Source organism: Topomyia yanbarensis, chromosome 2 (assembly GCF_030247195.1).
Source record: "Topomyia yanbarensis strain Yona2022 chromosome 2, ASM3024719v1, whole genome shotgun sequence".
Lineage (NCBI taxonomy): Eukaryota > Metazoa > Arthropoda > Insecta > Diptera > Culicidae > Topomyia > Topomyia yanbarensis.
The window spans coordinates 387,582,256-387,600,399 of NC_080671.1; the positions used below are offsets into that span (position 1 = coordinate 387,582,256).

The following is an 18,144-nucleotide window of genomic DNA, read 5'->3' on the forward strand; positions in this document are numbered from 1 at the left end:
CATATCCACTGGACAACACGTTCCATGGCGCCATGACCGGGAACTCTAGTGATATGGGGTAACTCACTCCTGTCAGAATGTGAACCGTACACTAAATATCAGAATGACGGTCCGCGTGATCATAGAAAATTAAATTTATACACGCGTCAAACACGTTAACATACGAACGCTTAAGCCCTTCGCGATCATTCACGCACACCTACGCCCACGATTGCGCAAACTTGATAACACCCCCGGTAAAAAGGTTAAAGTTTTAGTACTTACGAAGTTACAAACGCAGTCTCAAAACGCAAACCCACCAGCGTCCGTGTTCGCGCGATCATGAATCGATCACGGCCAGCGTTGCCTATGTTCCAGATTTATCTGGAATCTTCCAGATTTTTCCCATCTGAACAGACATTTGCTCAAGCCAGACATTCTGCCAGATTTTTTAAATTTTGCCAGATTTTTCCAGATATTCTGTATTCTAGTATCAAGTATTTTAAACTAATAGTAGTAAATTAAATAATATTTTTTGGATATGATAATAGGGAATTAATTTGTTCAATTGAAAAAAAGTGAAATATAGACTAAATGTCAAAAAATCTGATGTTTCTGAATTTATTTATATTTTTATTTTGTTCACGAGAATTTTCCAGGTTCAGAAAGGCACATTTTATTAGAATTCACTGAAGAATAATAGAGATACCTATATCGCAAATGTTCCGTTCGATTTCTGAGATTTTTTCTCATCAGAAAAACTGCAAATATTTATGATTTGCATTACGGAGTAGAACAATTATTAGTAATAGGGGATTTTGACGACAAAATGATCCAGTAACCGCGTTTCAGTATTTTTCGAGAAATGAAAATATCTCCATTCAAATACTAAGGCTGTTCGCAACACTGACGTATTCTGGATGGGTTGTTCTATTTTACAACACCGACTTAAACAGATGGATCGCAATGGTGAGATGCAGTTCTATTTTTCGAGCATTTTTTATCATTTAAATCATTATCAGATTTAAAACAGCTCGATTATTCTTTCTTAATTTTCTGACAGCTGAAAAAACAATATGTGTCATATAAGTGATAAACATTAACAAAATCGAATAAACAATATTTAGAACAGGTGGCTAAATCATCGCATTGGGATTATCGTGTTATATATGGATTTCGACAGATCCAAATTATCGTACGCCTTGTCATTTTGAAACAAATAAACATCGCAGCCTTGCGAACAGCCTACGATTATTTTCTTTAAAAAGAAGTAAGAATTGTAATTTTCTGAATGTTACTTCAAAACTTATAGCATTTAGCATATTTTCCACTATATTTTCCCATTGCCAATTTGAAAAACTTCAAACGAAATGGGCGGGGGTCTAGGGGCAGATCCGAGGGCAGATCACTCTAGAAATGTATAACAAATTTGCATCAAATTAGAAAAAATGCATTTAATTTACATTTTTGCATCAACTTTGCACTCCCTCGCAGAAATGTCTGTTTGTTGTTGTTGTTGTTGGAGTTTATGTGGTTTTGGCTTGAGGGGCTTTATGCCTCATATTCGCCAGCGACTGTTTGGTTTTTCTCTTTCCATTGGGGTAACGACTTGTCGTTACGCGCTCAATCTAGCCATTTTCATGAATTTTAATATCTGTTGTAGACTTTCCTTTTTGAAATTTGAAGCAATATCCTTGATTGTACGACATTGTTCCCATTCGAAATGGTTTCGGATGTGATGGTACTTCACACAACTCAGTAGAGCGTGCTCTGTTGTATCCTTTTCATCGCATAGTTCGCAGTCTTCATATTGATTAATGTTCATTTTCGCTAGCCAAAAATTTGAATAGTCATGGCCAGCCAATATTCTGTTTAGTGTTCTTATTTCTGTGCTATCTAGTTGTATGTCCCAGTACCAAGGTTTTTCTGGGAATTCGTTCATCATATTGTAAAATTTTAAACCTTTACCTTCTTCCATCGCAATTCGTTTGTACCATTCGTTCGTTTGCTGCTTTAGTTGATTTTTTAATCTGTTCCTCATATCATGATCTAGAAGCTTGTTACATATCACTGCTGCGCTTGTTATACCGCATTTTGCTAGCTCATCCGCTTTTTCATTACCTAGAATTCCAACGTGAGCAGGTATCCATTGTAAAACTGTTCCAGTGCTTAGTAGTTTATTACCGATTTGTGCTGTTAATTCGTTTAGTTCGTCTTCTCGATTGTAAGCCTCCAAATAGCAACATGCTGCTTGTGAGTCAGTTAGTATCACCGTTTGATATTGTTCCATAGTCTCGATTTCTTTTAGCGCCATCCATATAGCCAGTAGCTCGGCTGTCATTATGGTGCAATCTTCTTCCAATTTAATACTTATCTCAAGTCCTGTGTCTGCTTCGTAGATTCCTATTCCACATCCCTCTGAGGTCTTCGACGCATCTGTATACATTTGTCTCCAACCGTAGTAGTTCGTGTTTAGAAGTTCCATGGTAATGGTGAACATCGTTGCCTGTATCATATTTTTCTTGTTGATTATTATTCCTTCAACTTGACTATGGATTTCAATGTTCTGATTTTTTCTTGTAGTCGTCGTGTTCTCATATATCTTGATTAGTTCTTTTGCGTTGTTTAGAAATATTCTTTCTAGGAGCGTATACATTCTGTCCTCAGAGCGGTTTATTAGGTTCAGTTGCAAGAGTTGGTCGCTCACTGGATCTTTTTTGATCAGATGTTGTACTATTCTTTTTTTCACAGTATAATCCCTTTTTAGTGTTAAGGGTTCTTCGTTGCTTAGTGCAGCTAGTGTATTTACAGGTGTTGTTTTGGAGCAGCCTGTTGCAATTCGTTGGCATTGTCTGCTAGTGACTTCTAGCTGTTTTTGGTATGTTTGTGATGTTCGACCGTAAACTGATGACCCGTACAGGAGAAAATTACCGTAAAGGGCCTTGTGAAAGAGTACCATTATCTTGGGCGTTGCCCCTTTTCTTATACTGCCAATAATTTTTAGCATGTTTTGCCTTTCGCCAATCTTACTTTTTAAGGTTCGAATATGTGTTCCAAAGCCTAAATTTTTGTCCATATAGAGTCCGAGATACCTATAGCTTCGTACCGTTTCGATTAGTTGGTTACCTATTTTCAGTCCCAGATCTACGTCTGCTGCGTTGAATAGGATCGTTTTGGTTTTTGCATCGTTCAGTTTTAGCTCCAAGTTCGATGACGCCTCCGCGAATCGATCTATAGCTGTCTGGGCTTTTTCGATAGCTTTTTCCTTTGTATTGGCTCGCACGATTATTAGGAAGTCGTCCGCAAATTGAACTGTGATGGCGTCTTCTTCCGTCTCTGTTATTTTGTGCAAACTAGCTGTATATAAATTAAATAGAGTGGGGGAAAGTATATCTCCTTGTGGCAGTCCTTGGGATGTATATGCCGATGTTTCTCCTTGTTCCGTATGTATTATAAGTTTTCTGTTATATAGGAAGTTATCGATCCATTTAATCACATCTCCGGGGAACTTGTTTTTTGTAAGAATCGCTATCAATTTTGTTACGTCTACTGTATTAAATGCATTGGAGAAGTCGAAAAAAATTCCGATACTGACCTTGTTGCATCTTTTACCTTCCATTATATAGTTTGTGGTGTACTCAAGACAGTCTTCTGTCGACTTTTTAGGCTGGAATGCAAATGATAGAGTTGGTAGCAACTGGTGCTCTTTTATGTGCGATTGTAGTATTTTTAATACTCCATAGTTGATTATTTTAGTCAACGTCGGTATCAGCGCAATCGGTCGGTATGATTGGATATCCACAGGGTCCTTTCTCGTTTTTAACACAGGTAGAATCTTTATTTCCTTGAGGTGTTCTGGTAGCTCGCTTGATCTAAATATCTTATTCAGTTCTTGTATCACTTTTTGTTTGGCTTCTGTGCTGAGTTGTCTCAGCATTTCGTATGTGATTTTGTCAGTTCCTGGCGCTGAATGTCTCTTTTTCGAATGCAACATGTCATTCCATTTGTCAATTGTTAGAAGTGTTCTTGTTGATTGTTCGTTTTTATTAACGATTTTATTTGGTTGTATTGAATTTGTACCGAGATTTTCATTAATAAACTTTTCAGCCAGGTCTTTAGAAGAAGTTACGATGTTATTTTTGGGTTTATCTTCATTTCGATATTTGAGACTTTTTATTAGTCGCCAATTTTCCTTGGCATTTCTAGGATCGATATATTTTGTGATTTCTTCTAACTTTTCTCTCATCGCTATTTTTTTTTCTCTGTGGAACCTAGCGTTTGCTTTCTTCAGCTCTAGCAAGTTCGTTATGTTAGTGAACCGATTATATAATTTCCTTGCTTGTTTTTTCGCTTCATACATCTGGGTTAAGTTGTCGTTCCAGTAATATTTTGGCGCGTGATCATTTTTTATTTTATTCTGATTAATTGTGGATTGCATAATTCTTTCTAGATCTTCAATTGATTGTATTTCTTCGCTGTCAATAAGAGCTATTTCTTCAGCGATTTTTTTATGGTTATATTTGGTTTTTCCGGATTTTGATTTTATGTCTTCTAGTTCGATTTGTATTACTAAATGGCCTGAGCCTCCAATGGTATGGTCTAGAACTTTCCATTTTGCGCTGTTATAAAGGGATATGCTGCAGTACGTTAGATCGATGGCGCTGGAGCTTTGTAGCAGTGATACTGGTCTGTACGTTTTATCTCCGTTGTTCAAGTTAATAAGATTTGATGTTAAGAGTATATCTTGTATTGTCTTTCCTTTGTTTGTTGTTTTTTCGCATCCCCATATTTGGTTGTGTCCGTTGAAGTCACCTCCTAGTAGTACATTTTGTAAACTTTTAATTTCTCCTACGATGGTATTAAGTCCATTCGTTAGGTCACCTATGGTGATTCTGGGATTGATATATACAGTGACTATGCATAGATTGATACTAGTAATCCTGATTCCGAGCACTTCGAACATTTTAGTCGTGGAAAGTCTTAATAACTGGTAATTATAAGAATCTTTTAAGTATATTCCTACACCTCCACCTGTTTCTGTTTGTCTTGGTTGTAGGATTTTGTGGTAACCTGTTATATTTAGGGTGTTACTTTTTTCTATATCAGTCCATATTTCTGCTAGGATGGCGGCATCGTATTTATTGCTATGTAACTCATGAGCTAGTTCCAATTTATTCTTCCATAGGCTCTGGATATTATTCTGTAATACCTTGAATTTGCTGATCATTCGCGGAGGAATTCGACTGTTTCTCCTCCTCAATATAGCCTAACGTTATTGCCATACCTTTGAGATGTTCTATTAATCGTTGGTACCCATTTCCATCGTTCTGCATCAGAGCAACTGTTAACTCTTTGAATATCACATTGGTCGTTTGCTTGTACGTTTCCCTTTGGGTTGCCAATTCCTTTATTTTATTTTCCCATTTTTGTCGTAACTCAAGATGTTTTTGTAACGTAATTGTTTCTGTTTCTATTGTTAAATCATTTCTAGCCTTCCGTTTCACTCCTCGGATTTTTTCATCGCTTTCGTGTGTTGTTTCGCGACCTTTTGAGATTTTAGATTCATTTTGTTTAGAATTTTCTTTTTTGTACGAGTTTGTAGCACTCACTCGTCCCGTTTGTTGTTTGCCGTGGTTCACTGCTGCGAGATAGCTTTCTTTGATCGTCATAAACTCATCAGCGTGTTCCAAGATGCTATATCCATTCTGTACCGGTATTCTCGTTGCTTGTTGTGCTTCGTAATATGTCAGACTCTTGGTGGCCATCAAGGTTTTGATTTCCGTTTGCTTTTCACGGACGGGGCATTGGCGATCCGTGGCTTTATGTGGTCCCCTGCAATTGGCACACTGGATATCGTTATTGCATTCTGCTTCTTCATGACTTCCCCCGCAATTCATACATTTTTGTTTTCCTTTACAGCTGTCTGTTACATGGCCGTATCTTAAACATTGGTTGCACATGACTGTTTTCGTGATATATGGCATTACCTTCATGTTGACCGAGAAAATCTTCACATGTGTTGGTAATTTGTTAGTTCTGAAAACCAATCCTACCTTGCTAGTTGGAACTCGAATTCGTTGCTCATGTTCAACCGTCCATCTGGTCATTCTAAATACTTCCATCACCTCCTTATCCGTTTGAATTTCTGTAATCAAATCCGCAGCTTCAATATCCTCTGGGATTCCGTTTATTACCCCTTTCGTTGTCACGAATCCTTTCGGTATGTACGCTTTGTACCGTTTGATGTTAAGGTTCTGACACGTCGTTAGTCTGTTTGCTTCCTTCCAATCTATCAAATACACAAGCACTTTAGCTTTTCCTGTTTTCTTTATATCCAATATCGCTTTAGAGAAGCCATTTTGTTTTAGCATTAATCCCACTGCAACTTTGTTTATTCCGTTGTATTTGTAATTTTCTTCGAATATCTTTTCTACTATTACTTTAAACGGTCCATCATCATTGTGTTTGTAGTTGTAGTTCACGTATTCTCTATTTAAACGATTCTTCTTCTCTATTTGTTTGTTCTCCGGATTTCCTGCGCCATCTTGTTTTCTGTCACCTTCTGTGCTTCTATTCGATGCCTCGCCATTCTCAAATTCCATCGGTGCCCCTTGCAGGGCACCGCTACTTGCACTCATTGTACTCTATGTATTCGGAATTGTTAGCCTCCACTCGTCAGTATCAAACTTCCCTCAACGGACTTGGACCAGTCTCGGCCTCAACAGACAGTTCGCCAATTCAACTCCACAGCAACAATCAATCACGTCCACTTCGTAAGAAATCTAACTGAAGAATGAAATGTCTGTTTAACAAACGTCCTACGTTGATTCACTTTGTTCGACGTTTTGTTGAATGTATAGGGCTAGTTTTTTGTAGGGTTTTGACGTCTTACACGTAACGCAAAATACATTGCACGCAACGCAAAATACATTATGAATTTCTATTTTGATGTAAAGAAATGCATTTAATTTAGGCGATTTTTAAAAATGCATCACAAGTGATCTGCCTCTAGGCGGGGGTCTAAAATTGTCCAAATGATGTGAAAGTTGGCATCTGAGTTTACTTTCACATTTGTTACAATATGAAAAGGGGGGCATTGAGAATTCAGAAACATTTTTTTGCAATGCCCTTGCAATCAACTTAAGTTAAATATATGTACAAAATCAGGGGACGAGCATAGCGCACCTGGGTTCTATTCCCAACCCCGCACATGGAGTTTTTTCAAAAGAGTCGTCGAGGTTTCAGCATTTTTCCCTTCTTTTGTGTAAATAGATTGAAGCAGGTAAATGATATTGCTGGCTACTGGCCTTTTACGAAGGAGTATAGAATATATGTACCAACAAATCTACTTGACCCCGAAACTGAGTCCGGTTCTAACCCCAACCGCTGCCAGCTCACAAATTTTTATAGCAGTTGAGGTTGAGGCAGTTGAATCAGTTTCGCTTCAAGCAAAAACGACATTTCTCGACAAACATATGATTACGGCTTAAAAGACAACTGTCAAAATTCTCTTTGAAAGGAAATTCCGGACAAACCGTTACTGGCTAAATAGAGTTTACATCACTTAATGAAAGAGAAAACTTTCTCTTTTGTTTACTACCAACATCTGTGATTGGTGAGTAACGGTTTGTCCAGCTTGTTTTGCATATGGGTCATTCCATGCGAAGTGATCAAGGCACGTGTAATCGACCTCCACGGATTTGAACAAAATTTAGAGGAATTGTTCATCTAGGGCCAATATATAAAAACCTAAATTTTTGTGACAATTGAACCACCCCTTGGGTCATAGGAGCACCCCCCGTTTTGGCAAATTGCCAAAACCCTTGATTTTCTTTTGATCATATCTCCGGTTCTATTTACTCTAGAATCAAACCACAAGATGGCTTTTGAAGAAAATTGTTCAAGGAGTCTATAAAAAATATTATTTTTTGCCGACAGTGTTGCCAACTATGCAATTTTTTTCAGTTAAATATTAAAAGTTAATTTTTCTCAAAATACATATATTTTAATTTTGAAAATTTTAATGCCATCGCGTTCCTCAGACATTTTTACATAAAAAACACTTATCGTCCCAATATAATATGAGCGCATCCTGAGATACACCGTTTTGAAGAGAAAAAACCGCAATTTCCCATATAAAATCGCAAGCGCACAACACTAAAAGACCAACTTGAGTATTCTGAGTTCAAACATAATTTTTCGTGAAGTAGACGAGAAATGATGAAAAACTACGTACTTGGTTTGCTCCTAGCAGATCAGGGTCAATTTTTATTACAGTTTGAAGATTTTCTAAATTTTGGCCAATAAAAATGGATTTTTATATGAGAAAATCGGAGTTTTTTCCTTCAAAACGGTATATCTCAGGATGCGCTCATATTATATTGGGACGATAAGTGTTTTTTATGTAAAATGTCTGAGGAACGCGATGGCATTAAAATTTTCAAAATTAAAATATACGTATTTTGAGAAAAAATTATTTTTAATATTTAACTGAAAAAATCGCATAGTTGGAAGCACTGCCGCCAAAAATTAATATTTTTCATAGACTCCTTGAACAATTTTCTTCAAAAGCCATCTTGTGGTTTGATTCTAGAGTCAATAGAAGGGAAGTTATGATCAAAAGAAAATCAAGGGTTTGGCAATTTGCCAAAACGGGGGGTGCTCCCATGACCCGAGGGGTGGTTCAATTGACACAAAAATTTGGGTTTTTATACATTGGCCCTAGATGAACAATTCCTCTAAATTTTGATCAAATCCGTGAAGGTCGATTTCAAGTTTGCATCTTTTTTTGATCACTTCGCGTGGAATGACCCATATGATGTCATCCGCATGTGGCTAGTTTTTTCAGTGTATGATGTTTATGTACAATCTGGTCACCCTACTTCGCACTGTTTTGATGTTGAGTTATGTTGAGTCAGTTAGATTTTTGTTGTTGCGGATGTTGGTTATGTTGGTGGATTGGTGGAAGCAAATAACGGGGTGAGTGGCGCTGCACCGAGCATCTTCTTCGCTGTATACCATAATACATATTCGTACATGTTTTCTTGCGCGACCCATTTGATTCCTTTTCTCTCTTCATGAATGTTTGTTGCATATCGTACTATACACTCCTGTGTGCAGACAACGACATCAAAGAAGACGAACGAGTGAGAGTGAAAAGTCCCTCTTTTCTCAGTGAGTTGCAGATCAGCCATAGTTAGTAGAGTGAAAATAATTGTGTGGTGACTTCATTCCGTTCGAAATAGGTATTAATCCGTGCCAGCGTTCCACGCACACCGAATCCTGAAAGTGGAAGGTTCAGGCCACGATGAATGACACCGAGGTGATTGTGCGCTACCTCTACTTGGGTAGCGATCAGCCATTCTATATTCAAAAAAATCGACCGCTCGATATCAAGGAAGGATGTCGCATCCTGGCTCCGATTCAGACATTGGCGGCAGCGATTACTAGCGCTGACGATCCAGATACTAAAAAGCTGGCGGACAGTGTGACGCTTACGGAACATCCGGTCGACATGGTAGCTAGGGTAAGTAATAGCAGGAATCAAGCTATCCTAGACAATAGGGAATCCTCCATCTTAACGATGCGGTGTTGTGATTTTTGTGTAGCACTAGCAAATATTTTGGTTTTCACCCGATGCATTCCTTTCGTAATAATTTATCAAAACGTAACATCGGAAAACAAACAGGAAAAGACCATCATAGCTGCAGAAAGCAGACATGTCAAACATTGTTAGGGTTTGTTTTGGAATTATTATAGGTACTAATTACACTTCAACATATAGCCGTTCGTGTGCTGCATAGTTCCATGCAAAATTCTCATTTCCTGTTAATAGGTAACTTTCTTGACCTAAATCAAACTCATGTAACAAGCTATCATACGAATAATATATATGATAGAATATTGTGCGAACCTACTCAGGGACGGTTTCAAAAACAAAAAAGCTTTCATGTTCCAGGTTTGAACATTCGAGATTCGGTTCCAAATAACTTATCCCGGTGTATTCAATAGTGACAGAAGGTTAAAACTCATCTCTGGAACCAATAAACATCATAATTACAAAAATATGAGATCATGATAATAAATACTCAATTATTTTCACTACATCCAGGTCATGAAAAGCGGAGCCCTGGTGCGAAACGACGAGTGTCTTTTTACGTTAGCCTTCCTAGCTCGAACTTTCAATAAACCGGAGGAAAAACATAAGGTGTACGAAATGGTTCCACAACTCATCGGCAGCTCTAAGGATCTCTTTCAGTTTGTGTACTTTTACCAGGAATTGTCTCCGAAACCTGGTGGTGGTAGGACTTTATCATGATGTCTAAATTATGAATATGTTCAACTATTCATTGCACTGTTTCTACAGGATTCGGTAATGGTATGAGGACAGCTCTCACCAAATGGTACGACAAACATTCCGCTGAACAACTGGCGATGCTATTTGCAATGGATCGCGGCTGGTTCAACTGGTGCCACAAGGATATTTTAGCGATGGTTCATATGAATCTGGAAGACGTAGCTAAGATGCAAGTTGTTGATGCGGCTCTTGGAGGGATAGGACGAAAACACCCGCCTAAGTCTAAAAAGAACAATAATTCCGAAAAAGCAGAATCGGATACTAAGCCGGAAATTCAGCAGGAAGACAGTAAGGCGTTGAAAATCTATCGTCGCATAAAGAAATTTAAGACCGTTCAAGTCGCTTCGGAAGCATGCACTCAAATAAGTTCTCATCAGTATTCGATTCATGTGGTTCCTTCTCAGCTGCATCGTTCTCCGGCAGTGTGGGAGGCTTTATTTCCGCACATGGCTTATCGAGATATTGTTCAAGCGGCACTTGTTTTGCAGGACTATAAATTGTTGAAGGATAATGACACCCAATTATCAGAAGCCTACGGTAATGTACTGAATAGAGTGACGGCGGTTTCCGAGTCGAAAATTCATCCCATCTACGTCTATCAAATTATGCGCCTGTTTGAGGAACGCCAGCGTTATCTTAACGTAGTCAAAGAAGCTGTTCATACGGCCAACAATTTGGCTCTGAAGAATGCCATTGCAAATCCGACAGTGCTCAGACAATTCTACAACGTTTTGAATTATTCAATGCTAAACTATCAACGTACAGGGCTTAATTTTCTTGTCACGCTTGACTTAAGATCGAAACAAACAAAAAGTAAGTATTACACGCTGTCTGCTCGCCGTTTGTGGTTTTTAACAACATTTTTCTAGAGCGCGTATTCGGCAACCGGCTGATGTCGACACAGGCAGCGTTCGTACTGTTGGCCCTACCCATGTTCAAGCGTGAAACCCATATGCAAGTTCTGACTTTCACTGAAGCACCCCAAGAGCTCGCCAATGTTGACTTCACTCGGGAGATGTCTTTCTTTCAGGGCTGCGATTACATTCAGTCAATTGCAAAGAAAAAGACCAAGGTCGACATCACCCAACCGATACAGTATGCTCGACAAACTAAGAAGAAGGTGGACGTTTTTATAACAATCGTTGACTCGTTGATCCGAGTCAATCCACAGCGACATTCACCGGTGGTAGCACTGAACAATTACAACACCGAAACGAAGAGAGGCGCTCGGTAAGATTCCACAAATCGTTCCGGTATCTATTGGTTAATATGACGGGTATTTCTACCACAGATACATCATAGTTAGCTTGAGTCGTAATAAGCAGGACCTGTACCACAAGGATATGACCGCCACTAAAGGAGTGCTGGAGCTGGTTGGTTGTACCGAGGACACACCGAAGCTAATCGATGCCTATGTAAAAAGCAAATTTACATAAGCGACACGTACCGTCGCTTTAACAAGCGAATTGTTCTTTGAATTTATGGAGTATGATAATATCAGTGATAGTGGATGAAACTACGATTTTTTTAAAGCATAGATGTTTGACGTGAATTATTCAGGTAGGACGTGGGTGGTTCGGTTCGGTAAGGATAATCTAGCTGTAAGTGCACTAGTAGTATTGTTTCTCCCATCTCATTTGGTCTAGTTCGTCGCCGTGAATTGGAATTGATTTTTTCAAATATTGAAATCGAACAGTAGCACACATTTCTTTATATATGTCCGAGAAATGCGACCAGTAACACAAATTGAAGGTTCAAAATGTGGTTTGTTACTGACATTGAAACATGTGGAACACGTAAGCTTCTTCCAATTTGACAGCCTCTAAACCTATGACCTTTTTTACTTATGCAGTACATCGAGTTCGAGACTGATTCTCAGTTGATGATGCTTTCTTCACACCGAGAAATGGTTACATACTAAATTAAAACCTAAAACGCTTTGGATTGAAATAATGTCGAGGGTGTAATTGAGGATGAACTTCCATTTTCAACACGATATTTTCAAAACGGTAACGTCCGTAAGTAACATAGCATTATACTGCCTATAATCGCAAGTCAGTCCCATGTAGATAGGGAATCCCATAGAACATGGGACTGACTTGCGATTATGGGCAGTATACGAGCGATTGTAAACAAGCCTCCCCCTCATAATGAGGTAGCCTTACAATTAGCCTAGAAAAAAATGGCACTATAAGGCACATGGTCAAGAGTTTTCCAGAGCAATTAAAGCACCTATGTTAAAAGGATATGGAAATAATATGGGTGCGTAATAGGATGGGAATCAGGAATCAGTAGCGTCTGGCTCAAATGGCCAGTTCCCCATGTTGATCGGAGATTTCTACCTTACCAAGAATCGTCTTTTTATCATTTCCTGATGGGAAGGTTTGGGCAAGTGGTAAGGTTAGGGGTAAGGCAATATAGACACAGAACAATTCAAATAGAGCATTCTGCACCCACGGAGGGATGCTGTAGGTGTTACAATAGCAGGAACTAAACTTGCAACCACCGGAGGGATTTAGAATATTTATTTAAGCAGTGAGCGGATATATTAAAACGCCCGAGGGGATATTGAGATAACAGAATGACAACACTCCCGAAGAAATATTGTCATTCAAATAGGCTAAAACTACAGCTCTTTGCCCCACTGGTTTAGGAACAATAGCATATCCTTCAGTTTCAGTTCTCTGTACATAGGTTCATCATCGTAATTGCATTACTACAGAGCAGTTGCATATCAAATATTCCGTAATCGGATTCACAAAGATCACATGAATAATACTCAGCTCGCTGAATAGTAGCCATGTGATAATTGAGTTTGCAATGTCTAGTCAGCACCCTGACTAGAATACTGCAGTTCTGCTTGGAACAAAATGCAACAAATTCTTATTTTCGAACTCACATCAGGCAGAAAAGTCTTTGTTTGAACGCGCTACGCCAATTGTTGGCATGTTCGAATGCGGCCCAAAAGCATATCTTGTGCTTTATCAAACTTATCGACAGTGATAGAACTGGTTCTGGACCAACGAAGTCAGTCGCAGCGCCAGCTCTAGCCAATTCGTCAGCCCATTCATTTTCAGTAATACCGGAATGGAAGGGTTCCCATAGAAGGTAGATAGCATTTGAAATGCTAAGTTCTTCGATTTGAGTTCGACTGCGATTACTAATTTCGTTCTCGAATCTGCCGAACTTTTGGCAGCCTAGCTGTCAGAGCAAAAGTAGATTCTTTTACCGCAAATTCCCCGTTGTGCCGATTGTACGCCACACAGAATCGCAATGGTTTCTACCTGGAATACGGTACAGTCTCGACCAAGCGAATGAGATTGGTTTAACCTCATTTCATGAAAATAGACACCAGCACCGGCTCCGCCCTCCAAGAAAGAATTGTCAGTATAACAAACTACGTATTCTTCAAGTTGTTGCTCAATCCAGCTAGACATCCATTCCTCGTGAAGAGGAATTTTTACATTGAAAGTTCTAAAAGGAAAACTATATGTAAGTGTAAGGCCACTGGGAGCAAGTGTATACTCATCCCAAGTAACCATTTAGGGCCACAGTCTTGTGTATCCTCTGAAGATGGTTTAACTTTGATTGGATTGTCATGACTTCTCCCTTCTGCCGCCAGACAATGCACCCGTATGCCAGTATTGGTCTAAAAATTGTTGTGTAGATCCACTGAATGTACTTGGGTTTGAGTCCCCAAGATTTGCCGAAAGCCCGTCTACATTGGCCGAAGGCCATGAAAGCTTTCTTGATCCTGAAATCGATGTGAGCTGTCCAATTAGGTTTTGAGTCAAGAATTACCCCAACGTACTTAACTTGATCTGCGATAATAATTTCAGAGTCAAAGAACTGCAACGGACGAGCTCAATGTTGTAATCCTTCGTTGCGTGAAATCCACCATTGATGTTTTATTTGGATTAACTGATAGTCCAACATGAGGACACCATTGCTCGACAACATATTAGGCTTGTTGCATCAAATCAAAAAGTGTGTTAATGCAAATACCATTATATGATAATCATCGGTGAAATCATGCGTCGGAAACCCAAGCTCATTAAGTTTCCTCAACAAGCCATCGGCGACAAGGTTCCATAGAAGTGGTGATAGCACACCATCTTGAGGACATCCGCAGACACTACTTATCTCTACTTGTCTTAACGATGAGCACAGATGTCGGTTGCTAAGCATTGCGTGTATCCAGTTTGTGATATATGATGGTACTCCATGACCTCGTGCTTCCAAAACGGATTCGAAAGACACTTTGTCAAAAGCACCTTCAATATTGAGAAAAACTCCCAAACTTGATTGCTTTTGTGAAAAAAAAACCTTTTCAATGTTGTAGACAGCATTGTGTAACAGGGTGGTAGCAGACTTACCTCTCTGATACGCATGTTACATTGCATGCAGCGGGTACTTGCCGAATGTAGTGGTTGATTAAACGTTCCACTGATTTGAGAAGGAAGGAGGTCAGACTGCGCGGTCTAAAGCTATTTGCCTCCTCATAAGTGACGCGGCAACCTTTGGGAATGAATTTTAGTTATTTTCAGCCACGCTGATGGAATATAAGCTGTTGCAAGACTACCAGTAAGAACATTTGTCAAAATATGCTTGAAGTGTTCATATCCTTTTTGTAGAACTGGAATGATTCCAACCTTTTTCAGAGCCGTATACGGAGCAAAACTTCCAATCGCCCATTTGATCGATTCGTTTGTCACAATTCTATGAGGAAATGCCCAAGAATCAGAACTACCTGAAAAATTCAGGGGCAGTCATCTGTAATGGCTCCGTACAGCCTGGAAAGTGTGTCTCAAAAAGACAGTTGAGTACTACATTTTCGTCCAGACGAGTATTCATCATTAGCAGTTATAATTCAACTGACATGAAAGTCTTTCGATTTCGGAACTAACTTATTCAATCTACTAGTCTCGTTGAGACTTGAGACATTTGTGCAGAGGCTTTTCCAACCACTTCACTCAGAGGATCGAAGGGCATTTCTGTATGCTTGGCGAGCCAACTTAAATGCCTCCGACCCGTCCCTGCGTCTGTGATTTCAAACTCTTCTACATACATTTTTGAGTCGAACAAGTTCGGCATTCCACCAAGGTGGTCCTCTAGAAGCAGGCATAACTCGAAGCGGACAAGCCTCTTGGTATACTGCTACTATGAATGATCTTGTTTTATCCACGACCTCATCTAAGTCACTTGGAGATTCAATCGTTGGAAAATACCTATGAAGCCTAGCCGCCAAGCCCTCTTCGTAGAGGTCCCAGTTCGTAGATTTGGGATTACGATATGTGACGATATCTAGTGAAACGATTAAAAAAAAGTACTTATGATCAGATAACGAGGGTTCGAGCTCGTTTGGAACGAACCAGTTTGCCAACTCATGCGTAATACCGTCAGTGCAGAGGGTTACATCTAACATCTCCTCTCTGCCAGCTCGTGCAAATGTTGGGTGGTTTCCTGCGTTACGAATGTGCAGATTTGTACTACTTAAGGGGGGCGTCTGACGTAGAGTGCAAAAATAATCGACTTCTTTTTTCTCCAAATTATTTTTAGTATTGAACCTCTAGAATAGTCTCCCGCAACCTCGGTGACCACGCTGAACTTATTTTGTTTTAAACAACCATGCATTCGAAGCGCGTATTTGCTATAACACACGCAGATTTCAATCTATCGGCAACAATTTGCACAAACGATCTATTTTTGCCTTTCCTTCAAAATCGTAAAACAAAATAACTTTCATTTTGACCACTTTACACCAGACACTCCCCTTAAGTATTGCATTAATTCGGTGCCTCTCAAATTGATATTTGACCTGCCACAAATTATGTGGTGGACATTTGCATCACTGCCGATTATGAGGGGAAACCCATTTCTACAATACTATGATACAACCCTTTTGAAATTATCAGAAGGTAATGGTTCACTACGCGGTAAATATGCCGAACAATAGACGTATTTCTTGTTTATGTTGTCAGCAGTCATATTTACCGTGACAGCACCAATATTGCGAGTTGTGAGGTCGGATATAAGGCATGCGTCAATAGCACTATTCGCAAGTATACATGCACGAGGCATTTCACGTAGATTTGTCGTGTAATTTTTGTTGAAAGCTACGAAGACGAGGTTAAGTAGCTTTTCAACATAGAAGTTTGCTTTATGGAAATACGGTTCTTGAACCAAAGCTATGGAAACAAGGCGGATAGATTCATAGTTGCAGTACGTTTATGTGAATGAAGATGAATTTGTGCTACTCTAACCATACTCGATTACAGCACAACACATTTTATCATCAGCAGTTGTTGTACAGCAACTAGAAGATACCAAACACGTTGGCTTACAATCGCCTATAGCGAACCCCGAAATGGGTATTAGGGACATGACCATCATTTGAATCCCACGATTTGCGTAGAAACAAACGTCCACTGTGTCAGAGATTCGCGTAACACAGCAAGGGTAGGACCCATGACACTCCGTGCGCGACTGGCATATTTTAGTCCTACCTTGACTTGAGGACTCCTGTTTTCAGTCGCCTCTTACGACATGGGAATAGGAACCCAGTAAATCAATTGCCTCTAGGCTGGTTTTGTCCGAAGAGAGATAATAGACTGTTATTAACCTCCTAGTGGACCACAGCGACACTGATGAAGTGACATATTGAAAAGGTGTGCCGGTGGGATCGCTAAAATATTGTAACATTTTTTCAGAATAGCTGAGGGCGAAGCACTTGTCCCAGAGCAAAAGGCGATTTTGTTTTCCGAATTGCAGAGAGAACCGATTGTTTTGAAATTGTGAATACATGCATGTCCACAGCGTGAACGGAATTGCCATGAAATGAAAATTTCGCAAAAAATGGTTCAACAAAGGTGACGATGTTCCTTAAAAAAACCGGTATTGAGAGCTTTCTAATTTTGTTTTTTTGGCTATAGCATTAGTGATAATGGGGCAAATCAAAATCCTTAGTTCAATCACTAGCTATTGTGAGTCTAACGGTATTTGAAATATGTTGAAGTCTAATAGATATCGAAATTATCGCGTTGAGGTAGCATGTTATCAAGAGCTGTAATTTCTGTCCTAGTCCTTAAATCCCCACAAAAAATTAGACAAACGCTATTAAGGATGTGTACTTCAAATGTATGTAACACCTTTTTCGATTTTTTGGCCCAGCACAACATATTATATCATTTATATTATATTTCCTGATTATACATCATATTATCATGATTTAATCTGTTCCACAATATTCTAACACCTCACTCGGTCAGTTGCTGCTTGTCTCCAACCTCTCAGGTGCCCGATACTCGCCAGGTTCTGTTCCACTTGGTCCAGCCACCGGGAACGCTGCGCTCCTCTCCGTCTTGTACCTGCCGGGTTGTCGGTAAAAACCAACTTGGTGGGGTTGTTGACCGGCATCCTCACAACATGCCCCGCCCACCGTACCCTTCCAGCTTGAGCTACTTTCCGGATACTTGGCTCACCATAGAGTCGCGCAAGTTCGTGGTTCATCCTTCTCCTCCACACGCCATCCTCCTACACACCACCGAAGATCGTTCTCAGCACCCTTCCTTCGAAGACTTCGAGTGCTTGCAGATCCTCCTCGAGCATTGTTCACATTTCGTGCCCGTAGAGAACCACCGGTCTAATCAGTGTGTTGTACATGGCGCATTTCGTGCGGTGGTGAAGCTTCCTGGATCGAAGTTTAGTGGAGCCCATAGTAAGCACAACTTCCAGAGATAATACGCCTTCTGATCTCCCGGCTGGTGTTATTGTCCGCAGTCACCAATGAGCCTAGATAGATGAACTCG

General features: G+C 39.7%; 2 protein-coding genes across 3 annotated transcripts; one reads left to right on the forward strand and one right to left on the reverse strand.

The window, feature by feature from the left end:
- Positions 1-5,174: 5,174 nt before the first annotated feature.
- Positions 5,175-6,617, reverse strand: LOC131680806 (uncharacterized). The gene has a single exon (XM_058961517.1). The coding sequence runs from the start codon at positions 6,615-6,617 to the stop codon at positions 5,175-5,177; it is 1,443 nt and encodes a 480-aa protein (XP_058817500.1).
- Positions 6,618-8,863: 2,246 nt separating this feature from the next.
- On the forward strand, positions 8,864-11,852 carry LOC131684734 (RNA-binding protein RO60). Of its 2 annotated transcripts, XM_058967856.1 has the most exons (7): positions 8,864-8,958; positions 9,100-9,153; positions 9,225-9,505; positions 10,091-10,280; positions 10,346-11,149; positions 11,206-11,566; positions 11,628-11,852. In XM_058967856.1, the coding sequence occupies exons 3-7, from the start codon at positions 9,287-9,289 to the stop codon at positions 11,770-11,772; spliced, it is 1,719 nt and encodes a 572-aa protein (XP_058823839.1). In that variant the 5' UTR covers positions 8,864-8,958; positions 9,100-9,153; positions 9,225-9,286; the 3' UTR covers positions 11,773-11,852. The 2 variants fall into 2 exon arrangements, with proteins under 2 accessions (XP_058823839.1, XP_058823838.1); XM_058967855.1 differs by lacking the exon at positions 8,864-8,958 and having other exon boundaries at positions 8,980-9,153.
- The last annotated feature ends 6,292 nt before the right edge of the window (positions 11,853-18,144 follow it).

Bases quoted from the DNA above. Each gene is read 5' to 3' on its own strand.
- LOC131684734 (XM_058967856.1), top strand. From the start codon at position 9,287: ATGAATGACACCGAGGTGATTGTGCGCTACCTCTACTTGGGTAGCGAT. The intron at 11,150-11,205 runs GTAAGTATTACA...ACATTTTTCTAG, and splicing joins AAGATCGAAACAAACAAAAA to AGCGCGTATTCGGCAACCGG. The intron at 11,567-11,627 runs GTAAGATTCCAC...TTTCTACCACAG, and splicing joins GAAACGAAGAGAGGCGCTCG to ATACATCATAGTTAGCTTGA.
- LOC131680806 (XM_058961517.1), bottom strand. From the start codon at position 6,617: ATGAGTGCAAGTAGCGGTGCCCTGCAAGGGGCACCGATGGAATTTGAG.